Source organism: Peromyscus californicus, unplaced genomic scaffold, assembly GCF_007827085.1.
Source record: "Peromyscus californicus insignis strain IS unplaced genomic scaffold, ASM782708v3 Scaffold_21__1_contigs__length_65335640, whole genome shotgun sequence".
Lineage (NCBI taxonomy): Eukaryota > Metazoa > Chordata > Mammalia > Rodentia > Cricetidae > Peromyscus > Peromyscus californicus.
The window spans coordinates 59,284,586-59,310,956 of record NW_026294514.1 but is presented as its reverse complement, the minus strand read 5'-3'; the positions used below and the strand labels follow the sequence as shown (position 1 = coordinate 59,310,956).

The following is a 26,371-nucleotide window of genomic DNA, read 5'->3' as shown; positions in this document are numbered from 1 at the left end:
CTCCTGAGACCCTGAGGCTGTGTGCAGTTAGAGCCAATTGTAAACAAATGGCTGGGGGTGTGGCTAGACCAGACCTTCCCAATTCCCTCTTAATCTCTGAGTGTCACGGTCCACAGGCCTACCAGTGGTGACTCTTGGAGGAAGGCACAGCCGATGTGATAAAGATGGCAGTTGTTTTTCTCAGAGGACAGCACAATGAAGCAGTTTCATAACTCACACCAGGAAACTAGACTCTTTGAGCCTGAATCACTAGAAATTTGACCACGTTCTTTGTTATGCCCAGCTAACAAGAGAGCGGGCAGAGGATGGGTCACAACTCTTCATTTCTGAGAGAAGCTCAGAGCTTACACGTATGCTGTCGGTTTACATTTGATGGAGTAGTGGTGTTTTAATTTTGGTAGTGGCTGCACCTTCACCTAAGTCTATTTTAGCCAACAGTTGCAGTTCCGCAGTTACTGGCCTGCTTCTTTAGCAGCCTGGAGAGAATTCTGTTCCCTCAGGCACCGGCCCTGTCGCTGCCACTAAAGGTAGCTCTAACTAAATATCTGGCTTTCTATTTATAAACAAGATTTGGATTGAAGTTTGGGGTGAAAACCTGCGAGCTCAGAGAGGCTGAGTAGCAAGTAGCTGACCCTCTCTCCTTGCTGGCGTCTCTGAAAGACCCCTGCTTCCTCTCTGCCAAACCAGAAAAGGCTGTGCTACTCCAAACCCCACCCTACTGCTTCTGGTGGCTCTCTCTCTCCCGGATGTCCTCTGATGATCTGATTACTTTCTGTCAACTAGTTGCTAACTCAGCCTCCTGACCCAATGTTAAGTTTATTTAATCAGCGCAAATGCCAACTCAGGGTTCCCAGTGTGATCCAATATTCCCCTACAGAGTGGTTTTAGGTTTGGTGAGAACTTGGCTGGACTGTGGGAAAGAAGAGTCCAGTCCACATTTTGGGAGGAAGACAAACTGAGATGTGTGTGTTTGTTGGGGGAGGTTCTAGGAAGGGAGGAGGGGTGCCAGCAGGGGGGACCAGATGCACCCCATAACCTGGCAACATTCAAGAGTACAGTCCAGGGCTGCTCCGCAGTCCATCCTACCTATTCCTGCTATGCCCTGAAGAGGCTTGCTAATGGCAACCATGACTGCCTGGAGCTGTTGAAAATGGTCAGGGTTCCCAGCTCTTCTCAGGCGTTTAGCAGTCTTACGACATTCCACATGTGATGAAGACACAGAGTGATTTGTGTAGAGTACTCAAAAAATCTCAGCCTTTGTATAATGACAGCCCTGTCTCCGCAGAGCCATGGGTGGCCTCTTCCTGTGTGGGCCTCTCTTATGTGAGGCTGTCCTATGTGGGTGCCATGAGAGACTCCGCCTCTGCTCCTTCTGCACCCTCTGCTCTGGCAGGCTCAGCTCTCACTGATGTTCTCAGAGGTGTGACTGTAGCCCCCAGTCACTGTCCTGTCCACAGGAGGCCATCAGACATCTCATGGCATCCCAGACATCCCCCTGAGTGGAGGTGAGACCAATAAAGGCACAAGCCTATACGTCACCTGGGACCACAGCTTACAGCCAGGAACCTAGACCAGAGAACAGGATGCGAGGTGGTTGGTACCCTCTCCTGGGTCTGGAAGCTCTAGGGTCTTTGCTACCTTCATGGATAGGTGCGGGATCATGGGTGCTGTGTGCAGAGAGACCAGGGCACTAGGTTTCCTGTATGGGCTTTATTTGAGTTGCTTTCTCTCTTTTTCTTGAATTGCTGATGTCACATGGCTGCAGCAGGTTCCTAGTGGTCACTTACATCCAGCAGTTGCCTGAGAGCCCCTGTCCCATGCCTCAGTCTTGATATTCCCCCAAAGAGCCTGCCGGAATGTCCTAACAGATATGTCTGGCTAGCATCAGGCTAGTGAGTGTGTTCTCAGAAGCACATGGCTCTGAAATATTTTGTTAATGGATGTTTACTTAGTCTCCTAGAAACAAACGCTGTGGTAAACACCCAGCCTGATTTCTCAGGGACGCTGAAACACATTTAAGCTGTCAGCCCCTAGAACCTTTTCCAAATCTAGTAACCTTTTAAAAACTTTAGTCAGCCGTGATCACTGCACAGATGTTAGGCTTCTTTTCAAACTGTTCTTGGATCCTGCTTAACATTCGAGCGGAACAAAAATCCATACAGCCCTAATAAAACTGGAGTGGTTTGGAAATCTACCCGTTTATGTTTTTTAATGTGACTTTTACCACTTTGCTGAAACCAAGGGGTTTTAGCAAAAGCAACTGCTTAGGGTCATCTGTGAGTCTTGAGATTTATGGGCCCGATGGTTGGTTGGTTCTGGTTCAGCTGCTCTTCCTGGGGGATTTGAGGTGCTAACCTGATGGGGAAGTCACCTTCCTTGCCTCCACCTTATCATTCTGTGTGTGGCAGTCTGCAACTCAACCAGTGATGTAGAACCTGCGTAGGATTCTGCGTAAGACAGGGGAAGGACACTGAACTTTTTACTAGACTTTGAAGAACATAACGAAAGAGGAGTGTGTACTGTGAACAAGAGGAAAGGCGGCAGAGCCAGGAAGAGGCGGCTGTCATGTTTCTGGCAGCCGTGAGTCTGGCAGAATAAAATGTGTTTTTCAGTTGGTTGGCAGGAACTCAGGGATTGTCCATGTTTTTATCATTACTTCAGCAAGAAGCCGAGGACTCACTGCAAGCTGGTCGGGGCCTGGGGTTGGTGTGTGCACCCAGGAAGAAGTTATTTCCTGGATAAACTACACGGAAGTGATTCCCACCTGGCCAGGTGCAGGTCTGCCAGCTCTCTAGCTAGGGTAGACCAGCTGGCATGTGCAGGGAGGGATCCAGCTCCTCATGGTCACTAGAAGTGCACTTGGATGCCACTGGGCTCCAGAGTGAGAAACAGCCAGGCTGGCTTTCCACACAGCCGTTGCTGTCCCAGCAACCCCACGAGTTGAGCATAGCCATTATTTTTTTCTAATTAATATTTTTTGGAACAGGGTTTGGCATGTCCTAGACTGGCCTTGACTTCACTGTGTAGCAGAGGATGACTTGAGCTTCTGATCCTCCTGCCTCTACTTCTCCATGCTGGGATTGCAGGTGTGCACCACCAGGCCTAGTTCATGCATGCTGCAAATAGCACCAGGGCTTCCCGCATGCTCGACAAACGCTCTACCACCCAGGCTGTATCCTGGTCCAACAGCGCAACCATTCTTAGCATAGCATGTCTAGACAGTTTCACATTTACAGTTGCGGGTTCTTTGCCCAGAGATTTTTACCTCCATAGGTGTTTCTTACATTGCAAGTCCATCACCTTTACCTGTCAGTCTCAGTTGGGAATCTGTTATTCCTGGACCCGACATCTAGTACTTGGGTGTGCTGTGTCATTTGTCTGTGGCTTTGACCTCCAGCGGGCAGCCTGCCTCCACCTCCTGGCAACAGCCCGCTGAGATCTGGTTGCCACAAGACTGCGTTCACTGGGTCAATTTGCACCCAGGTTAGGGGCAAGGGCTAGGAGACCCATCCAGAGCGGCACAAATAGGGAGGGTAAGGCTTCTTGACTTAGGTTCCTGGAGCAGCTCAGGGGCGTATTTGATATTAGATTTGACTGAGATTGATGGGGCGCCTCCCTCTCCCATCTCTCGCATGTCCCGGCCTTAACGCTCAGCTCTCTAGCTGGTTAGCTCTCCCCACGTGGTCCAAGGATTTAGTTGATACCTCTGTGACCATGGCGCTCATACCTGGTAAAGAGAAAGAGTTGAATGTGTTTCTCTTTTGCTTTTCAGTTTTTCTCTTTCCAGCAAAATATTCAGGGACTGTTCTGACTAGCTTTGCTCACATCCTATGCCTTTCCTTGAACTGAGCCCATGTTTGGGCATAAGGAAATGTTCTGATCAGCCAGTCTCTCAGAGAACAGCAGCAGTGAGGTCTTCCTCACTGTGTGCTTCTGGACTGTTGGATGTAAAGGAAGATCCAAGCCCTGTGCCATATCTACAGAGTGGCAAGTGTTCTTGGGAATTTTAACCAATGGGCCTGCACAGTGCACCTCAGCTTCCCGTCACTCGGCACACATATGCAATGTGGGTCTGAAAGCACTGTGTACCTTCGCCCCAATCCTGGCTGACGCAGGTGTCTCCTTGACTTCTGTGGCTTCTCCAAGCCTAGGGTGCTCTGCTCTTTCCTGGAAATATTTCCCTTCCTGGTCCATACAAGGACGTCTGTGCTTGTCATAACTACCGTGATTACAGGTCGCAGTACCCAGGGAGGCCTGAGCCCGCCACTGTGTGTGTGTGTGTGTGTGTGTGTGTGTGTGTGTGTGTGTGTGTGTGTGTGTGTAACTTCAGCACAGATGGAGCCTCACCCTGACAGCAGCCTATGAATGACAGCAGCTCCTTGTGACCGGAATGAGTTTGTGTAATTGTTGTGTCTGTGATTGGCCCAGATAGAGCTGGCAGTGCTGTCCTGCCTCCGTCCATAGAGGTTTCCAGGGTGTATTGTGTTAGGATTCTGAAGCGGGATCTAGGCAGAGACACTTGTGGTGTGTGATGTACGACTGCTTCTGGGCCTGAGGCTGGTCTGTCCCTGTGACTGTGGTGTCAGCACATGTGGCCAGCAGTTTCTATCTTTTGAGCCCCACGGCCTGTTGATAAACATTTAGTTTTTAAAAAGTTAACACCTTGACTAACAGAAGAAAAAATAATGAAACACAGCAGTTGTTCGTGAGGGCCAAGTGAGTGAGCCAGCTGTGTTGAAAGGACAATGTGTGTGCTGTTGGGGAGGGGAGGGGATGGACGACAGAACCAGTCCACACTGCCTGTGCCTGCCCTTTGCAGGGAGAGGAAGATGGCTTAGGTTGCGGGAAGTAAAGTTTGATGCCTGAACAGAACAGGGTCCCTGAAGAATTGTACAACTGTCACCATCAACTAGAATTGACGGTGGCGTAGTACATGTAAACAGACTTTCTCTGCCCCGCCCCATCCCATAGGCTTACATTAATTATAAATGTTTGGCTAATGGCTCAGGCTTTTACATTTCAGTTAACCCATTCCTATTAATCTTTGTATTGCCATGTGGCTCGTGGCTTACTGGTGCTCTGGCATCTTGTTCCTTGTGCGGCTGCTGGCTGCTACCCCAACTCTGCCCTTCTTCATCTCTGTCTTCAGTTTGATAGTACCGCTTAACCTTATTCTGCCTCGACCTTGGCCAGCAGCTCTGTTATCAACCAATGAGAGCAACACTTATTCACAGTGTACAGAAAGACATCCCACAGCATACATGCTTTGGAGGTGACTATGGAGGTAGACGGGAATTCCCAGGCCACCTCTGGGCCTTGGAACTGACTTGGATTATGTATGGTAGAGGTGATCTGGTAGACCCCAACACCCCAGAGCCCTCTGCACTCAACTCCCATGTCCCATCAGGATTGTTGGCTTCTTCAGCACATGCCAGCTTGGGGCCGGCACACCAGTGTTGGTGCCACATAGACCTTGCTCTAAGATGTTCCAGATGCAGGTTGGTCTTGGAGAAAGTGAGGTCTTTTAGGCTTGGGCTGAGCCTTAGGGCCAGTAGCTCCAGCCCCAGGAAGAGAGGGCACAAGGACATCTTGCCAGCAAGGATGGGAGGCTGGTGTGGTGGTAGGTGCTCCCCAGCATGAAGTACTGGTCCTCATAGTGATGAGTCCTTTTAGGAGGAGCAGAAGCCTGGAGGTAAAATGGGCTGTGTTCCATCTAGTAAACAAGTGACATAGGATTGTGACACAAATAATGTCCCAGAGACCTGGGATAGAACAGGGTGTGACCTCCAGAACACTAAGTACATGCAATCTACAAAAGGAATATTCAAGGTGCAGACTGGCGTGTAGCTGGGTTCTGTCAGGAGGGTTGGTTGGCTGAAACCCCGGGTTCTGTCTCTGGCATGGGAGGGGCAGGGGGACCTGGAGAAACCTTCCAGCAGGGATCACCTGGACCTGAATTGTTACTGCCTGTGAGCTAAGAAGCGGTGTTTTTTTTTTTTTTTTGTCTTTTTTTTTAACACAAAGAAATAAAAATAGACACTGGCAGAGCCTAAAATACTTCCTTTCTAGTCTTTTATGGAAATAGCTTCTTCTACGGCAGTCAGGCACAGCTCAGTGACAGAATCATCTCAGAAATGGGTCTCTAGGCCATGTCATCGCCACGTGGACATCACCAGATGTCTTACCACAGCCTAGGAGAGCAGTGGCATCATCACCAGTGTATGCCATCCGGGGTCTCCGGCTCCAGCTTCTGCTGCCCCCAGCACGCCTGTCTCGGCCCCCAGGTGCTGTTGTTGGGTCCCTTGTTCTTACTGGACACCTGGCTGTTGGCTGTGTCACGTTGAAGTGTGAAGCGTTGGTGTGTGGCTTCCTTCTGCAGCTTGGGTTTTTCCCCTCTTCCTGTGAGGTTGCTACACACACACACACACACACACACACACACACACACACACACACACACACACATTCATTCTCTCTCTCTCTCTCTCTCTCTCTCTCTCTCTCTCTCTCTCTCTCTCCCTCTCTCTCTCTCTCTCTCAGTGGGATCTTAGCTCAATATCTTGTCCTGATTGTTTCCCTTGTCTGCCCAGTCGTTCTCTTGGAGACTGGGGCTGTAATGACTCTGGGGCCGGGGGGCGGGGGCAGGTAGAGGTTATCTGTACCAGTCAGGGTTCTGCACACTGACTAAGGCTCCAGGACCGTGGTGCCTGTTCCTCCAAAATGCCCTTTTGTAGACCTCTGTCACGTGTCTCATCAGCTGCCAGGGAGGAGGGCTCTGGGGCCTTGGTGAGCCTCACTGAGAGCTAAACATCACCAGCCTCGATAATCACAGTGTCAGATTGGTTGCAAGTATCTTGCCTACCTCTCTGTTTGCCTCCCCAGGAAGGTAACTCTTTCTTTGTTAGGACCAGGGCTCTGTGAAGGCCCTCTCCCAGTATCCATCATGTGTCCTGGAGTGTGGAGTGTCAGTGCCTTTTCCTCAGATTGCTGGGGATGCGGACATTGCAGGTGTGCGAGAGGGCTCTGTTTCTTCAGTGGGGCCTCAGGTTATCCCCACAGCCTTGCCCTGCGCTGGTCCTTCTCATGCTGCCCTTCCTGGCCAATTCCGGGAATGGAGGAGTCAGTCAGTCCCTGTGAAATTCTGATGTGCCAGCCCAGCTTGGGACTGAGACGTCCCTCTCCTTCCTCATCCTCTTTTTTTCCTCTGACATGGACTTGCGTTAAGGGAAGTCAGGCTCCTCCGCAGTGTTCTGCCCACAGAGCCCCAAGCAGGCTCCATCGTTAGCTCCTTGATCACTCTTAGCATACTGCTGTTGTCATGTTTTGTTTCCACCGTAAGCTTAAAAAGCACGGCAAGTTTTACAAACCAGTGTGTTACCAATAACCCCCGTTCCCACTGTAAAAATACTGTGCTCCAAAATTCCTTTTAAATATCACAATACTAAACTTTTCCAAAGCCCCAATCTCATGAAGTACCGACTTAACATAGTTTTTAAAAGCCGCATTAATTTTTAAAGGGGCTTGGCACATGTGTGGTTTAGTTTGTTTTATGTTCCCTTAGGGAGAAGCCAGAAGGCCTGCGGCCCTCGGCACCTCCCAGTGCCCTTTGCTTAGATAACAGGGAGACTATGACATTGTGGGGACTTTTCCTGCTTTCTCCTGAAGCTGAGGGGAAAAGGAAGTTATCTTCTTAGATGCGGTTCTTCTAAACGGAGGCAGGAGGAGACCTAGCATCATCCATTTCTGTTCTTCTTCCCTAGTTGGAATTGGGGCTCTGGGCCAGCTGGCACCTGCTGCAAGGGTGACTGGGTTAGGTTCAGATGCAAGAATGAGCCCCCCTCTTTGCGGTGGCCCCACAAAGGCAGCTCGAGGCTCAGCGTAACTTTATGTAGGCCCTCACTTATGCATGCAGAACCAGACCGTCAGCACCAATAAGACCCTGATGGGGTCTGTCCTTCTGGTCTCCGAGGCGCAGGGGATGGTTTTGAGCTATAGCCCACTGAGTGTGGAGTGGGAGAAGGCTTATTCTGATCCCTGCATCTTCCACATCAGCCCCAAGGGGGAGGAGAATGACACACAGGCTCCTGGACCGTTTGCAGACAGGGTCACGTTAGGGTCATGTGGAACTTGGCATTCATGTGGCAGCGTGGAAGGTTGGGGAATCGGAAGCCTCTGGCTTTCCTGCAGGCCGGCTGAGGGAAGGTCTCTCTGTACCTTCCTGTCTAAATGGCTCCCAAGAGGCCCTGGGCTTGTCTTTGATGATTGCGTCACAAGACAGTTGTGGGGAATACCTCAATGCGATGCTTGGCAATGTCGGTGTGAGGGGCACTTGCCATTGTCCGCACTCCTCATTGCTTGGAGAACTGTTAAGATGCAGTACCAGCTTGCCATCGTCCGCACTCCTCATTGCTTGGAGAACTGTTAAGATGCAGTACCAGCTTGCCATCGTCCGCACTCCTCATTGCTTGGAGAACTGTTAAGATGCAGTACCAGCTTGCCATCGTCCGCACTCCTCATTGCTTGGAGAACTGTTAAGATGCAGTACCAGCTTGCAGTCCAGTTGTTGAAAACGATGAAACAGGACCAGCAGACATCTGTGGCAGCGCTTACTCCAGGCAGCTCCTTTTTTGGAATGGGAAAATTCCACTTACTCTTATTTTTACCCCTTAAAGCAGAACTGGACAGAGATGGGACCCTGGCCCAGCATGCCAGAGGAATAAACCGTGGCAGCTCCTCCCAGTATGAGCTGAAGCAGAAGGAACCCAGTTATCTGGCATGTGGTGTCCCAGATTTGGAGCCGATTCCTGCTGTGAGAGTCTCAGAATAGTCACCTTGAAATTGGCTGAGGTTGGGTGGTGAGAAACACCCCTAATCAGACCTTTAAAAGTGTGCTTGAAAGCCAGAGAACACCGGCTGTGCTGCCGTCTCAGTTCCCAGCCTGGGGGCAACTGTGTGGGGCTCTGAGTTACAGGGTGAGCCCACACCCCGGCATCACACCTGCATACACACACGGAGTGAGCCAGGCATAGGTCGTTGAGACCTACCAGAGAGGTCAGGTGTAGATTGGTGACACTCTTTGAAAATAAACTACCATAGTGCAATGAAATGCTAGGTAATCATGACCACTCATCAGAGAAGGTTGGCCGTCGTTCTCGGGATGGCTTCATAGGACAGCCGTGGTGCTCTAAGTGCTTACATGTATGTTGGCAGCACATACACTAAAGTTGGAAAAGCAGAGAAGATTTGCATGACACCATTAAGAAAAATCCACATTAAAAATGAAATTGGGGCTGGGCAGTGGTGGCGCACGCCTTTAATCCCAGCACTCGGAAGGCAGAGCCAGGTGGATCTCTGTGAGTTCCAGGCTAGCCTGGTCTACAGAGTGAGTTCCAGGACAGGCTCCAAAACTACAGAGAAACCTTGTCTCGAAAAACCAAACAACAAACAAGCAGTGTAATTGGAATTTAGTTATATCCTGAAATTTTTAGTAGCGAACGGTGATACCCCAAAATCCAAAGTATGCCAGAATCCACAATACTTTTGATTCTCGGAAAACGTCAGATGTTCGGGTCAAGGCTGCTTGGCTGGTGAAACCTGGGCAAATAGTCCTGAACTCCAGCTGATGTGATCGCCGAAATAATTCCCGTTTCTAGCATTTCTGACTTGGGGTCTCCAACCTCAGAGCAGAGATGCTAGCCAGGTACCAGCCCCCTGCCAATGATATTTCCATCTTTGGGAAGCGGTGGAAGACAAGGGTCAATGTGTTACTTTGGTAGCTTCCTGGGCCTGGTTTCTCAGAAGCCAGGAGTGTCTCTTTCAGCAGAGTTACCAAGTGGTGATAGTATCCCATTTTATTGTGGACTGCTTCCTCGCAGTCTTTGTTCCCAGGCCCCTGGCTGGGTTACCTCATTATTAAACTTCCAGGTTCAGGCCACTTCCCTCTAGTTGGCTTTTGTTTCCCGATTTTGCTGTATTTCTGGAGCCTTCCACACAAGCCTGTCATCCATGGGTGTTCTTGGAAATGAAGTGTTGAAATAGGAATCGTGTGTTGTGTATCTCGGGGAGTCAGTGATGTCAGAGCTGTCAGAGGCCTTGTGGGTGGACGGAGGTGCCCTCCTATATTTGGAGGTGGTGGGGATATGTCTGAAAGCCCTTCACCTGAGGTCATGACACCTGTAAAGCCAGCCTTCTTCTGTAAAGCTGGGGAAGCCCTGTGAGGGTCGAGTGTGGACCAGCTGTCTAGACCAGCTGTCTAGACCAGCTTCTGTGGCAGGGTCCAAGGGAGCAGACAGGAGCTGTGTGTAGGTCACCTGCTGCAGGAGGGTCCCTGGAGAGAGTACGTGGACGCGCTTATGTCTGAAGAGGGGCAGGGAGCCAGGGCTGCTGCTGTGGGACATTTCAGGGTCCCCATTCTTTGCCTCTTGGTGCAGAGACAATACATTGTAATAGGGACAGGAGCATGAGACCAGACGGTCCAGAGCAAGACAAGCCTCATACAGATCCAGCCCTGGAGTTTACCTCCATGGGCACTGGCCAGGGGCTGCCGGGATGACTGGGTGGCACTTCTAGGGTGAGGACAGGACATAGGCAGAGCGACACAAGGTCAGCCCCACCCCACCACTGTCCCAGCCAAACCCAGAAAAGAAATTCAGTGCCCCACTTGGAGACCCTTAGGTCAGCCGACATACACACCTTCTCTCACTCCAGAGCTTCAAGAACCTGTGTGTTTTGGGCTTGCCTGCTAGCTGCCGTGACCCACAGAGATGATTTCTCTGCAGTTGGGATGTCACGTCACTCAGGTATCATTGAAGTTAGATCTCAGAGGACCCTGGGAAAGATTTTTTCAATCTCCACGCAAATTCTGCTTTCCCCAGACCCTGGTGAGTGTGCCTAGCCTGGACCTGATCTCTGTTTTCCCAGCGCCAAGAATGGCAGATTGCTTTGCAAACATTGTTTTTCCTTTGAAGTCTGACTTCAGCTGTCTCATCAGGAAACATCAGGTTCCCTATCTCTTATTTCAAAAGTAAAATCAAGGAAGTAATGCTGACAGCTCCCCCAGCTTGTGTGCGTTCACCCCCGTGAGCAAGTTTTGGCCGTTTGGATGTCCTCATAGAAGCATGTGCTGACCCTTGGCTGAAACTGTGAATATTAGCCGTAGTCCTGCCAGCCGGTGCTGCTCACACCGCTTGAGTGACACTCTACTTCTTGCTCACCAGGATGGCATCCTTGCCATTTTCTGGCTGGGGTCACTGAGGTGGAGGGAGGTGGCTGTGATGAGGCTGGTGTGGGGGTAGCCCCGGTTTAGACAGAGTTGGTAACGGTGGTAGAGTGTGGGTACAGCTGAGCTTTCAGCTCCTGTCCTTGGGGTGTCTGCTCTGTGTCAGGTGTGACGGAAGGAAGCCCTTCTGAGAAGGGATGTCATCTCTCTAGCTGAAGAATCTGATTTGGGGACCTGAAGTCGCAGAGTTCTCCTGTGGCGTTGACGTGCCTGTGTGGGAAGTTTTAAAGCTTGTCTGGGGGCAGCTATCTTGTCCCTGCTTACGTAGACCCCACTCCCTAGTACATCTCCACCGGACCCTTTCCCAGGCTTCCCCCTTGCTTTTCAGGATGGGAGATGCCAGCACAAGTGTGGGTCTGTGTATCGCAGTGTTGGAAGGGTTCGTTATATTCTGTCATTGAAAAGTTGAAAGAGGAAAGGCAGGCAAGCAGAACTCCTTGTTACGTCAGATTAGGTGTGCACAAGGGAAGAGAGGGCTGTGTGTGTGTGTGTGTGTGTGTGTGTGTGTGTTCACATTTGTGCGTGCTTGTGTAGGAAGGATGACCAGTCCCCCTGGCCTCTGTAACCACTTATTTAAGGAAGGTCTTGGACACTTGGAGTTGGTGTGGAGGATGTAGTTACTTAGCTTTGTGGGTGATGAAGTGACCCAGACCTGAGATGGGGCAGAAGTGGCTCTGGAAGGTTCTTGCAGACTTGTTTTGAGGTCAGTGGGTTCACTGGGGTTCCTGTGAGGCATCTACACAAAGGACCCAAGATGAGAGCCAGGAACTGACGCATACCCCACAGTAAGACAGAAGCCCTTGAGAGAGCGACTAGAGGGGACTTGTCCAAGCAGCGTGTCTCTGGAGGTGACATGTCTCCCCTGTGCAGACCTCATCGTCCAGTGCTGGCTGTGTTGGGGGGCCACCTTTGGGCCTCCCTCCGCCAGTCCCCCTCCCTTTGGTCCTGACGTCCCAGCAGGCCCCAGTGGTTTCTCGCTAACCCGTGTGGTCTCTAACACCTGCTTGTCAGTCGGCCGCACCGCTGTCTCGACTGTGCAGTTCCATCGGTAGCTTTGTCTAACGTGTGTGGTAGTCGGGCATCCCTCCCTAACTGTGACCTGTGACTCCGGAGACACCATCCTCATGCCGTTGTCTGTTTCCCTCCCAAGCACTGGGTTTCCCTTGAGGAGAATGCAGGTTCTCAGGTGCTGCTAAGCATGAAAAAGCATTTCTGGGCCTTGAGAGCCTGCCCTCGCCCGTGTGCCAGGGGACGAGAAGCTGTCCATTCACGTATTAAGTTCTACGTGAAAAGTATACACGCCTCGGCCAGGGTTCCTGGCATTGCACAGAGGCCGTGCCTTCTAACCAGAAGAGAGCACGGGTTCTTAAATAAATACTTCAATCGGAGTTCAGCTCTAAAAATGCAGCGCTTGTGGGAGATGTCTAAAATCGACTCCTGAGTTCTCCCAGCCAGCTAGCCCACCGCGGCCGCCTGGCTAGAGTGTAGTTTTCCGCAAGCGAAGCCCGTGTCTGTCTGCCCCCCACCCTCCGTGCCCTTCTGTAACGTTGCCTTTTGTGTATGGCAGGTGGCAGGTTCAAGAAGGAGATTGTGGTTGATGGCCAGAGTTATCTGCTGCTGATTAGGGATGAAGGGGGCCCCCCTGAGGCACAGGTGAGTACTGCATGCACACCCAAGCCAGACTGTCTTTTGCTCACTGATGACCTTATCTAAAAGCCCGAACAAGAAATGTCATGTTTTAAAATAAGGGAATTTAGAAACACATGAAGTTTGGGTCTGTGTGGCTGATTTTTTAAGTTTTTAAGAAGGAAGAAAAAGCAGATGCATCTGTGTGACAGACTGTCAGGGTGGCTTCTAGAAATTTCTGTGCTTTGAAAAAATTGTCCTGTCCCGTGTTGTCGTCGTCCCCCCCCCCCCATTTGATCCCAGAGTAACATCATTTTCAAAGTCTGCTGGGTGGAAGTAGCCACTTGCTGTTTCCGGCAGTGACAGGCGTGGACATCCCCCCACTCCCCCCAGGCTTCTTAGCCCACCTCAGTCCCCAGGGAACAACTAGTTTGCAGTGTACTGTGATCCCCTTGACTATATCCAGAGAGGTTACAGCACCGCTTTTATCCAGCTTACTGTCTTCTACATCTACACCATGATCTTCTCCATGAAAAGAGCTGAGACCTAACCACAGCCCACACCCCGCTAGGGAAGGCCGCATAGGACCTTTCTGTCTTGAACATCTCTCCCTGTTGGCTTGGATCTTGGTGGTGACTAAGGTAGATGTTGCCGAAGAACCCAGTACCCGCTGTAAATGCTGCTGTCACTGTGGAACACCAGCTAAGTTTAGGAGAATGCTTCCAGCGAAGCTGTGAAAAGCAGTCAGGAGGAGGTACAGCCAGAGACACCGAGGGGAAATTTTACCCCCTTAATGTCATTCAGATAGTAGCTCCTTTTGCTGTTGCTGCGATAAAATGCCCTAGGAAAAGCAACTTAAGGGAGGGAGGGTTCATCCTGGCTCACAGCTTAAGAGCACAGTCAGTCCATCAGGGCCGGAAGTCAAGATGGCAGGAGGCTGAAGGAGCTGGTCACGGCACATCCTCAGCTTGGAAGCAGAGCGTGATGACCGCGTGCTGCTGCCCAGCCCCCTTTCTCCACTTGCACAGTCCAGGATCCCAGCCAAGGGAATGGGGTCGCCCACAGTGGGCGGGTCTTCCCACCTCAACTCAGTCAAGGTATTCACCAACAGATACGACCAGAGACCCATCTCCCAGGGACCCATCTAGATCCCGACAAACTGACTTGAACCGTCACACAATATACTTGATGGTTAGAAAGAAAGAATTGTGAAGGCATGTTGAAAGTGAAAAATGTTGGTTTCGTAGCAGTTAGAGGGCATGCTCCCCGAATACTTCCACCTTCTGGATCACTGCAGCATTTGGCTTCTGACCAGTGCCACCCAAAGGCAAAATCTCTCTTCACTTGGCTTGGCAGACAAGGAGTGTGTTCTGCTGTAAGAAGGGTTCTCTATGTGTACGTGCCATTGGAACATGAGGGTGTGGAGTCTCTTGTGTAAATATTCCACATTTAAATGAATGCGGTTTGTTGTGGTGGGTGTTACTTTATACACACACACACACACACACACACACACACACACACACACACACACACACACACATACACACACAAATTGCGTGCCTTGCCTTGACCATAATCACTTACCCTGGATAAGCTTTTAGAGAAGGGGCTCTGTTGTTTGTTTATACACGTAAAGAGAAGAGCGTTTAGTACCAGACTCAGACAGGTTCTAGAAGCTGTCCTGTCAGCTTCTGTGAGAGTAGGTTGCTGGGCATTGTGGGAAGCCCCACTCCCTCAGCTTCACCCTGCCTAGGACTGAGTATAGATTAACCTTACCGCTCCCCTTTTAACTTTCCTAAAAATAAGTAGTAATTTCCCAGCAGGGGGCTGAATGAGTTTAGTGACACCTCAGCCTCTGCTCTACCAGGAACTCTCTGGAAAAGGCCATCAGTCTCAAGTGGTGGGCAGTGTAGGCACCAGGACAGTTTTGAGCAGACTGTGTGGGCACAGAGGAGCAGTGCCGTCTCAACCTCTAGTCCACTAAGTCTTTTCAAAGGTTCTGAGGAGGCTGTGTGGAACTAACCCCACCTCCACCACACACACACACACACACACACACACACACACACACACACACACACACACGTCCCAGCCTTCTAGCTGCAGGGTCAGTCAGGTCAGAGGGTAGATAGACACTTAGGATCACAGTGACCCAGGGAAACAGCAGGGCTGGGTTCTCAGAACGTGAAGGACCCTGGTGGAAACACGGGGGGCGGAGGGTGTCCCGTTCCCATGTACACATAGAAGACTTCAGTGATTAGCCACAGTGCACAGGCAGCAGGTAAGGGCGCCCCGACGCTCACAGAGGTGTGGCGCCACACCTCATCCTGAACCCCCCTCAGCTGCCCCTTCTCTGCTCTTCTCTCTGCAGTTTGCCATGTGGGTGGATGCGGTCATTTTTGTCTTCAGCTTGGAGGATGAGATCAGTTTCCAGACTGTCTACCATTACTACAGCCGAATGGCCAACTACAGGAACACCAGCGAGATCCCACTTGTGCTGGTGGGGACCCAGGGTGAGTGCTAGCCTTCCACTGGCGTTTTTGAAGGTTTTGTGGACATGTTCTCAGTGTGGAGGGATTTGAAAATGACCTGAAACAGGAAATGGGGGCTGAGGCGTTTCCTGATTGGTTCTATGGAGAAGTCAATTCACCTTAGACAGACATCAGTCCCACCCTACACACCTCAGAGGCTTTAGGAAAACCCACTTTCTTGTGTTTTCTGCATTATGATGCCTTAATTGCCTTTTGCACAAGACACCTTTTAATCAAGTTGCTATTATTTATTTTTATTAAAACAAATATCTGATTTATTTTGACTTTCAGTACCCCTTTAAAGTAATACTAGCTCTGATACCCAGCTGAGCTTTGCCTCACCCTTTCTGTTTCCTGGGGTCTTATGGTCTCTCCTTTTCCACCCAGCAGCTCATTCTCAGTCCAGGGAACCTGGGGCTCTCATTCTTAACTGTGTTCCGTGTCACTTTAAACATGGCCTCTTAGTAAGGGGATTGTCACACAGAGTCAGGCAGCACCCTCACCCCAGGTCAAAGACTTGCACTCATGAGTTGGCCACTGGAGTCCAGCCAAGATTTTAAGCAAAATTGTAGCCTCTCTTCTTGGGTTTTCTTAATTTTGAGCTGCTTTTGTTATTTCTATTGGAACTGGTAAATCTGGTATTGACCAGTTCAAGTGCAGTCAAGACTCAAACTATGGGCAGGGTTTGAGAAGCAGTGTATTGATGGACGGAGTATATGTCCTCAGCTTGTCACTTGCAAAATAATAGAGTCACATTTTCACAGAGAACACTATTTCTCTCTGTGTTCTGATGCATGCAGTGGCCAGTCAGTTGGTCTCTCCTGCTTTGGAAACCTGCAGCTCAAAACTACAACGGAACCTAAAACCAAAGTGAAGACATCTTTGTTCCTCTAGCTCCCTCTGCTGGTCACCTGCAGACAGTGCCTTGGTTCTTACTGTAGTGCAGCCCTCCTGTCTTCCTGGGGCCCAGCCACTGAGGATTAAAAATACTGAAGATGTGTCTAGTGTGCACACTTGTAATCCTGGCACTAGGGAGGTTGAGGAAGATGGATTGCCAATAAAGGCTAGACTGGGCTACAGAATTAGACTCTCAAAAATACAAAACAGTGTCCTGGTGTGGTGGCCCATGCCTTTCATAGCAGCACTCAGGTGGATCTCTGTAAGTTCAAGGCCGGCCTGGTCTTTGTAGCAAGTTCCAGGCCAGCTAGGGATACACAGTGAGACCCTATCTAACGAGCGGGGAGGTGGGGGAAAAAGTCACCTCTCCTGAACTTGTGAGCGTTGTACACGGTGCACGGACTGTACAGACATTGTAGGTAACCCAAGGATGACTTGAAGTCTACAGGCAGATAATACAAGTCTTAGTCAGGTGTCGCCCCATCTCATGGAAGGGGCGGAATGTCTGTACGTTTGTGTACCTCAGAAAGCCCTGAAACCTGCTCCCAGAGGATGGCACTGGGCAGCATGGCCGGCGTGGCCGGCGTGGCTGAGGTGCCTGCTTGGGAAAGTCTTCAAATGGTGTTTTAAAGCCAGTGCATTTCCCAGGCAGGGTTTCCCCACAGCTGTCTTAGAACAGGAACGGAATTTGTGAACGAGTACTTCCCCTGTGGCTGGCCAGGCAATTCCCAGCAGCTGGCCTGGTATCTTAAGAGCTGTGTGGGCCTGCGTCTGAGACACGATGCTTTCCCACTGTGGACGCTCTGTGACTCATGGCTCACAGCTGGGCTGGAGAGAACAGATTTGATCACTGCGTGTTCTCATGCACACCACTGTTGGTTTGCTGTTGGTGGAGAGGCAGAGTAGGAGCCCAGGTGTTGGACTCACACACACCTAGACCAGAGCTGCGGTGGCCAGGTGGCCCTGTTTGCCTCTCAGTGCTCTGGGAGGGTAAACTGAGGAATGGATGGAAGGCATGTAGTCATGTGTCAAGGACCAGTCAGGAGACACAGGACTTGACCTGGATTGAGGTTCATTTTTATCCCTTATATCTCGACATGGGACCAGTTGTTCTGAGGCCCTGCTCAGACCTTGCTGGTGATGGACTAAGGGACCTGGGGCACCTATGGCAGGAAACTGGACTGTGTGTGACTTCCTCATGATCTGCTGTCAGTACCCATGTGCTGTGTGCACACTGGGCTCCTGAGACACCTGTGCCACCTCTGGGGACATAAGCAGTGAGGCTGGATGGTGATCTGAGAAGGTACCCGAGGTTTCCTTTTTGCTGGCTGGGTTGGGTGGTTTCAGAGGCCAGAGAAAGAACTGAAGAGCGGCCGTTCACCCTTAAGAGTACCTGGCCGGCAGGAGGCCAGTTCTGGGAGAGCTGCTGGGCTCAGTGCACCTTCTAGGACAGGGATGGGTGCCCTGCCCTTCATAGCGGGGACACATGGGTGAGTGGGGGGGAGGCCCTGCAGTGCCCGTTAGGCCACCTCTGCCCCCAAAGACTTGCAAATAGAAGGAGAAGCAGCGTTAGGAAAATGGCCAAGTTAAAGTGGTGCAAGATGGCACTGGGCAGAGCCGAGCTGAGCTGCAGGCCCAGAGGCGCCCCTGTGACACAGCCGAGCTGCGCTCATCTGTGGGTGAAGCAGCTGCAGGAGGGTGGGTACTCAATGGCTGGATAAACTGTGAGCTAGGTAGGGCTCAATGGCTGGGCTTCCCAGATTAGACGCGCACGGGCTTTGAGAAATTGGGGTTTCTAACTTTTTTCCTCCCTGGTTTACTTAAAGGAATGTTTAGACCTTTATAAAGGACCTCTTTCCCTACTTGCTGTAAATGATATGTTGACGTACTTACTTGTCCAGCGAGATAGATGAAGTGCTCTGGTGGGCTGTACCTGAGGAACCTCGGTTGGGGATGGTATTGTCACCTGACACTAAGTGTCCCAAATCACACTTTTTTTTTTTTGAGATGCACCAAGAAGTGAGCCCAAAGGATAGGTTTATGAGTCTCTCTCCAGGCTGGCCTTGAACTCAGCCCTCCCAAATGTCAGGACTGGTGTGGGCCTCCTTGCCCTCACCATTCTGTAGCTTGAGCCTATTATTTTGGGATGAACTATTTTCGGAATTCCAGCTTTGGGGAGGAATGATATGTGCACTGGTTATGATGGGTTTTGAGTGGCAAGGGGCCCCCAGAATGGCAGGATTGAGTCACGTGGGCTCTAGAGTCACGGGAAGCAGTTGCTGATGAGCACGCTGTCCTTGTCTGTTGCAGATGCCATAAGTTCCACCAACCCGAGGGTCATCGACGACGCCAGGGCACGGAAGCTCTCCAATGACCTGAAGCGGTGCACGTACTACGAGACATGCGCCACCTATGGGCTCAACGTGGAGCGGGTCTTCCAGGACGGTAAATGCCAGCTTGTGACTGACTGCCAGGGCCCTGCAGCACACAGTGACACTCGGACACCCCACTCTGGGAGAATAGTCACACACGGGTGTGGGCACGGGAGCCTACCGTGCAGTGTGTAGACGTCCGTGTGGGGCACTCCACTTTCAGAGCTGTGTTCAGAAGAGAGGAGGCGCTGTAGAGCAGTCCTCCATGGCATCCGTGTGGCACACCGCACAGCCTGCTCTGCGTAAATGAGCAACTCCAAAAAGCTCCGTCAACTCCACGGTGCGCAGACTCATGGTTGTAACTGCTCATTCTTAACCAGGCCTTGTCTTTAAGACAAAAGGCTTAAGTATTTGACATTTGGCCCTGGGGTATTAAAACTGAAAGAGTAAACTTTGAACCCCAGAAAGTGAAATTAGAACTTGGGTCTGAAAGTGTGGGCCAGGCTGAGGAACTGTTTTATCTTATTGGATTATTAATTGGCTGCCCACCTCTAGGAACAGTTGAATTTAGGGGGGCATCTGGCTTCCGGCCCTGCCAAGGGGGCATGCCAGTGATGGTGATGCCAGCTGTTGGTTATGAAAAACCCTGTAAAACAGGACAGAAGGGATGGGTGGCCTCCAGCCTCGGGGATTAGACATTCTGGAGCACCAGTGGGCTTAGAGTTGAGGTCTTAGGAGGACACTCCAGGAAAGTGTCTGTTTCTGGTGGCCCCTGGGGGAAATCAGCCCGAAGCCCTTTGGTCTAAGTCTGCATACAGCAGGTCGCTTCTGTCCCTCGCTTCTGTGGTGGGAGTTGGCAGGGAGCAGAGTGGGACAGGCTGGGATCCTTCCAGAAGGGTAAAGGTCAAAAGCCTTGCTGCTCATTGACCCTGAAGAAAACTTGCTTCCAGCGCCCCAGTCCGGGAACTGGGGCTGAGAGTGTAGCCGAGTCAACAGAATGCTTGTGTACCATGCACGAAGCCCTCAGTTCAACCCCCAACAGTACCTAAACTAGGTGTGTGGCCATGATTGTAGCCTCAGCACTTGGAGATAGAGGCAGGAGGATCAGCTACATATCAGGTCGAGGCTAGCCTGGCTGCGTGAGACCCAGTCAGAAAATGGAAACTCATCTTGGTACTGTTTGACTAAGTGGCCTGGGATATCCCACGGACTCCAGCTGAGACTGTGGGGACCAACTCTTTTTATTGTAATAAACTTGAGCATTGGTCCACATTTCCATGGTTACAGTCTGCCCCTCCTGTGGCAGCCAGGCCCTTCCAGAACTTTGCCATCCCTTTCTTCCTCTACCTCACAGTCAGTCACGTGTTTTCTGGCCCTTGGTCCTGTTCTGTTCCTTCTGTCTCATTCTGCTTTTTATCCTTCCTGGTGCCGAATCCAAGGAAACTGGGTCCCGCCCTTCCTTCCCCATTCCCGTGCGTCCCAGGCCTCCCTAGGCACCTCTGCCTGAGCATGTAGTCCGCAGCTGCCCTGCCGCCAGCCTCACGGCTTGAGTTGCGCTAGGGCTGGCTGCGAGCTGTAAAGACGAAGCAAGGACACATTTGAGGTCTTTCCAAAGCGTGGATTCAGCCAAGTCCACGCTCACTGTTGCATGACCCAGACACCTGTGTGAGCTGACTGAGTTGACTGAAGGACTGGAAAGGCCTGGGCAGGGTCACAGGCAGATCTAGCTGACTGCCTGTTTCTACATAGATGGGCTTTTCCGATGCAGCCATCTGCTTTGGGACTCAGAGGGCACAGGCGTTCCAGCAGAGACACCATGCTGCCAAGCCTAAGACAGGTACCCCCAGCCCTCAGGGAATGGCTGTTCCTTAGGTGGGCCACCAGAGGATGCTTGTGTGGGTTCATTCTCTTCCACGACTTCCTTATTTCTTATATTTATCCTGTTTAATGCTCATGGGTTCCCATAATGACAGGAACTAGTTCTACACAAATAATCTTGCAGATTGATAATTGGCAGCATCAAGACCATGGAAGTGCTTCAGTTCACTCCTGATACAGCAGCATATTCTCATAGAGTGCTTCAGACAGTAGATAGCTTTTCCTCATAGGTCTGGATACTCAAAGCCCAAGTTCAAGGGCCTGGGGAGGGCCTGTCTCCCTGTTCGCAGCGTCTTCATGAAGGCAGGGAAGGAAGGGTAAGAGTTCAGGGTAGGCGTTTGATCACCACAGATGCTCAGTTCCCAGCACGCAGCAGAAGGCTTGGGGTCACACCTGGCACCCGTCTGTGGGATGGAGACATCCATCACATTGTCCTCTCCAAGACGGGAGGCTGCCGAGGGGGTAATGCTCACTCCAAATGCCGGGACTATAAAATACTGCAGGAATGCTGGCGTGTACCTACTCCCTGGCCTCTCACTGAGATCACATGGTGTGTTCTTGGGGTGTGTTTTCATAGGCTGCAGACTTCTGTTCACTTTACTTCTTATTCTAGAACAAACACAATAAGCGTTTGCATTTTAGGGTCTCAGAAATAAGTAACGCCCATGGTGCCGGAACATCCAGATGCGTGGCAGATTTGTGTTTGTTCATCAAGTGTTTTATGTGAAGAGAAGTTCTAAAAAATAAGATTGAGGTTCTATTCCTGCACATATATGGTATTTACGGGGTAGATGTTTTCTTTCCTTTAAACCATAAACTCTGTTCATTAGGATATAAGTAGTTGCCAGGTGTTTGGGAAAAAGACAAAACACCTGAAACTCATATGGTCTTTAAATTTAAAGAGATTGAGGAGTGTAGGCCTGTGATCTCTGCACTCAAGAGGCTGAGGCAAGCAGGTCATGAGTTGGGAACCAGCCTGGGCTACATGGCAACCTGCTGTCTCACAAAGGAAAGAGAAAGAAAACTTGATTGAGAGCTAGGGATGTGACACGGTGTAGAATACTTGGGGAGTGAGTGTGAGGCCCACAGTTTGGTCCCCAGTACCACAGGAGAAATAGATACGCAAGTGCAGTGAGGCTCAGGAAAAGAAAATGAGGTAACTTGATTGAAAGGACAGAGCCTGGACTGCATCTGCCTTTTGGAGAACCCAGAGCCTTAAGCCTTCACCAGACACTGGGCCATTTTGTCATTAAAAACCAGCAAGCCAGGTCCTTAGACCAGAGAGTGCATTGCCACATTCCTGCTGGTTGGCCAGCCAGCGTAAGAGAGTTCTCAGTGTTCCAGTGTGGCCTCTTGGTATCCCCAAAACAGGTGGATTGGAACACGGGAAGAGAGGCAGACTTCTGTCTGCTTTGTCTCTGAGCCTGTGGCCTGAACATTCCGTGGGCATTCTGTGGCCTGGGGTTTGGAGATGTGAAGCCTGGCCATGTCACTCAGTGCTCACCTGAGCTCAGCATTGTGCTAGGTGTACTAGGCTGGAGATGGGCAGAATGTGGAGTGAAGGGTCCCATCCATTAGGAGGTTTGGGTCCACCAGGGAGGATGGCCGTCTCCTTGCATGGAGGAGGAGTGGGTATGATGGGCCGGGGTGTTCTCTGCCTGCTCTCCATCTCCATAGCCTGGGGCATCCAGCTTGTTCATGTGGGCTGGTGGAGTAGGAGAGTCTGACCTCCATGGATTCCTTTAAATAACCTTTACTTTACAGGGTTAATGCCCTCTGTTTGATTGGATCTGGCCTCTGACTCTGACCTAGGGCATGTGGCTCTCTGGATTACCCGCGGTGCCTCGGGGAGGTGGCCGGGGCATCTGTAAGCCAAGTGCACAGGCTTGGGCCGCTGTGGGCTTCAGGCCTGTCTCCATCCTCTGGTCGACCTCTGCCAGCGTCTTCAGTCGGTCTGCTTTTCCGCAGTTCTTTGCTCCTCGGGGTGTCTGGGAGATAGCCGCACACTGGCTTCCATGTTTTCAAAGTGAAAGGTCATTTCTGTGATAGCATTAAGTCCTTTGAAGAGTCTGTGATCTGTTCCCTTAGGGCTTAAATGGGTATGTAAAAATAATGAGCTACAGAAAAATTAGGCTCTGTCTGCAGACATGATTTTTCTATTGCTGTGTTTTCTTGTTTTAAACAAAAGTTTTGGTCATTATTAATATTGAATTTTAAAAATAGCTTGTTTTGTGAGTGTGTGTGTATGTGTGAGAGATGGGGGTGGGGGGGGTAGGAAGGGAGCAAGAAGAGGTTTAAGGGAGGGTCTCTTGTGGCTCTGAGTGGCCTTGATCTTACTGTGTGGCTGAGAATGACTGTGAACTATGTTCTTTCTGCCTCTACCTCCCAAGTGCTAGGATTACAGATGAGTGTCACCACACTCATCTAAAGGGAAAAATTCCTGAACCAACAGTCACTGTTCTGTTGCTGTGAAGAGACACCAGGACCACTGCAACTTTACAAAGGAAGACATTTCGTTGGGGCTGGCTTACAGGTCCAGAGGTTTAATGAGTGCATGGCAACACTCGGGTAGACATGGTGCTGGAGAGGTGGCTGAGAGTTCTACATTGTGATCGGCAGGCAGCAGGAAGAGAGGCACTGGGCCTGGCTTGAGCGTTTGGAACCCCAAAGCCGTACTCCACCAAAGCCCAGTCAGCTAATCCCTGTCAAGTAGCACCACTCTCTAAGGACCAAGCATTCAAATCCATGAGCCTGTGGGGGCCATTCCTCCTCAGACCACCACAGATCTCCTACGGGAGTCCTTTCCTGTTTAGATTTGTTGTTCTTGTCAAAGAAGCGCTTCTGCTCTGGATGCAGGCCAACAGGAAACCCCATGTCAGAAGGTTCTGGACACCCTTGGTCAGGTTCCTAGCCCTCACTTGCCAGGGCTTCCTTTGCGGGCTGATACCTATCATCCTGGTAGATGGACGGCATCTGTTAGAGTGGTCCCCATTCTGGGAACATGTGTGACAGTCCTCTAATTTAACTCTACCGTCCTTGCTGGGTTACACGTATGCTTCAGTTAACGTTCTGGAGGCACTTCTTAGCCATTCTATTGTCTTCTGTCCCTGCCTGGTGGGCGACAGCTCACCTGTATGAAAACACTGGCTGGAAACCAGTGCGGTGAGAGATCTCCTGCCTCTTCCTGGTTATCGGGTACATGGGAGGCCTCAGCCTACCTCACATCTACTGCTCCCACAGACTGAAACACCCTCACATTGCACCTCTGCAGCCGCCCTGTCCTAATCACCAAGGCGCTGTGTTAAGGAGCCTCCTTGTGGAGCCCGATGGCGCATGCCTGAGCATTATTATGTTTGGGCTGGAGCATCTCAGACCATTTTGTTATGCTGATGCCACAGCCCTTGGTTAGCACTGTTGCAGAGATGCCTCTTAGACCTGCCTAATCTTTCCTTGCAGTCAGTCTCGTCCTCATGTGGGAGGCAGAGGAGTTACTATTTAGTTATTTCTGTTACTGTTGGTTTTCTCCTTCGTTCATGAAAACTAAATGTGTTTTGGCAAAAGGATACATTCAAGTAAGATCTTTCATCTTTGGAACCAAGAAGCCAGCCATAGATGATCTGGATGTGTTTGAGGCATTGAATATAATTGGAAAGGGGAACTAAAGAACCCGGCTCTTGTTTGGTTCTGGTGAAGGAGGGCAGGCCTGTTCCACACACACAGGCATTTACTCCCGTGTCACATGATACCTTTGCCCCACTGGTACCTGCCTACTCTTTTCCATGTCACCCCCAATTCTCCTGTCCCCCACAATGCTCACTGAGCCTCAGTGTTGACAATTTGTTAAGATTCCCTTACTTGTCACAGCCTAACCTACAGTCTCCTAAACAACAGTAAGGATTGGCTTTGCAGTGGGGTGGGATGGGGCAGGTCTGGTGTCCCAGTGACACTTGGTTAAAGGGGTCTGGCATCTCAGAACTTACAAGAGTGAAAGGTGATGGGAAATTCCTTCCCACACGAAGCTCAGTGCTGCTGGACTCTGCTGAAGTGGAGGGAGAGAGACAGAAAGCATGTTTCAAGCTCTGAAGGCAGCCAGTGAGCCTCCTCAGATGGTTCCTGAGATGATTGGTGGCCACCTTGCTGTCACGATCAACAGTGGGTGTCTCCGGCCATCGTGCATGGCAGCACCTCACACAGCACAATCCCACAGAGATAAGAGTCAGCAGGTTGTCTCCAGGCAGTCACATGGGCTCGGGAACTAGGTGGAAAGGTCTGCTGCTGCTCACGTGTGCCCCAGCCACAGGTGGGGAAAGCTTGGTAGGTCAGGGTGGGCTCTTTCCTCTGCTGTAGCCTCGTGCATATGCGGTTTCGTTAATTTTCCATGTTGTATGTGGCGCATTCCGTATGTCTGTGTGCCGTTGTCATGTCAAGGGGGGTTACAGATGGTTGCACGCCACCACATAGGTGCTGAGAGTTGACATGGGTTCAGAAGCCAGTGTTCTTATCCACTGAACCACCTCTCCAGCCCCTGCAGATCTACGTGTCTTATAGTGACCATTTTTATTGGACATGATATTGCCAGTAACCTCTGTGTGCATGAACATCTTCAAAGCCAGTAAATTTTGTCATATCCGAGGTTTAACCACAGACAGAAGTATCAACACTAAAACATAAGCTTTTGTATAATAAAACATATATTCAGAGACTTTAAAAGTGAAAAGGAAAAAAAACCTCAAATAGTTGTTTTTTTTTTTTTGGATTCAGAAATCCCGACACCCATGTTGTGCTCCAACCAAGCACATGCCCCTTGGATGAGCCCCACATCTGGTGGTGTTTCTGCTACACTCTGTAAATAGGAGTGTTCAGTGGACTCAGAGGACAGACTTAAAGAATTCGTTCCTTAGCTTTTTAGTCGGTTTGTCTAAAGTCACCCATGCAAAATGGCTGTGTTTCAGTGGGTATTGTCGGAATGATTGTTAAGGTCTGTGGTCCAGACCACACCTGTGGCTGTAATGACTTGGGGTCAGATGTGAAACCTGGCCATTCTTTTTTTCTTTTGGAGACAAGGTCTCATGTAATCCAGGCTGTCTTTGAATTTACTGTGTAGCTGAGGATGAACTTTAACTTCCGATCCGACCCTCTTCCTGCCACCTCCCAAGTGCTAGAATCATTGGTGCGAGCTGCTAGACCTCCTTTATGTGGTACTGGACATCAGTCCAGGGCTGAGTTACAGCCCCTGTTCTTTTGTTTTGATTTTGTGTGAAGACTGGATCTTACTATGTAGCCTGGGCTGGCCTTGACATGCTTGTGAGCCTCACATCTCCTTTTGGGTCACTCTTGAGGAAAGGCATTTTTCTGTCTTACTGTGGAGCTGAAGTGTCCCCAGAGGTCCCTGTGTTAACATCCTGGCCTTCAGTTTCATTGCTGGTAAAATGGAACCTTACAGGGATGGGGCCTGGTACGAGGGCTTCAGGCCCTCGAAGGGAAGGTGAGACGATGGTCCCTTCTGCCCTTGGAGGGAAGGTGAGGCAGTGGTCCCTTCTGCCCTTGGAGGGAAGGTGAGACAATGGTCCCTTCTGCCCTTGGAGGGAAGGTGAGGCAGTGGTCCCTTCTGCCCTTGGAGGGAAGGTGAGGCAGTGGTCCCTTCTGCCCTCGAAGGGAAGGTGAGACAATGGTCCCTTCTGCCCTTGGAGGGAAGGTGAGACGATGGTCCCTTCTGCCCTTGGAGGGAAGGTGAGGCGATGGTCCCTTCTGCCCTTGGAGGGAAGGTGAGGCGATGGTCCCTTCTG

At 50.7% G+C, this 26,371-nt stretch overlaps 1 protein-coding gene across 12 annotated transcripts in view; it reads left to right on the top strand.

Annotated features, from left to right (window-relative positions):
- Agap1 (ArfGAP with GTPase domain, ankyrin repeat and PH domain 1) overlaps nucleotides 1–26,371 on the top strand; it is a 465,228-nt gene that overhangs the window by 167,809 nt on the left and 271,048 nt on the right. For all 12 annotated transcript variants that reach the window (XM_052750471.1, XM_052750469.1, XM_052750468.1 and 9 more), the window contains 3 exons: nucleotides 12,846–12,931; nucleotides 15,279–15,420; nucleotides 18,646–18,780. In XM_052750471.1, the coding sequence (XP_052606431.1) occupies nucleotides 12,846–12,931; nucleotides 15,279–15,420; nucleotides 18,646–18,780 (363 nt within the window). The remainder of the gene's footprint in view (nucleotides 1–12,845; nucleotides 12,932–15,278; nucleotides 15,421–18,645; nucleotides 18,781–26,371) is intronic.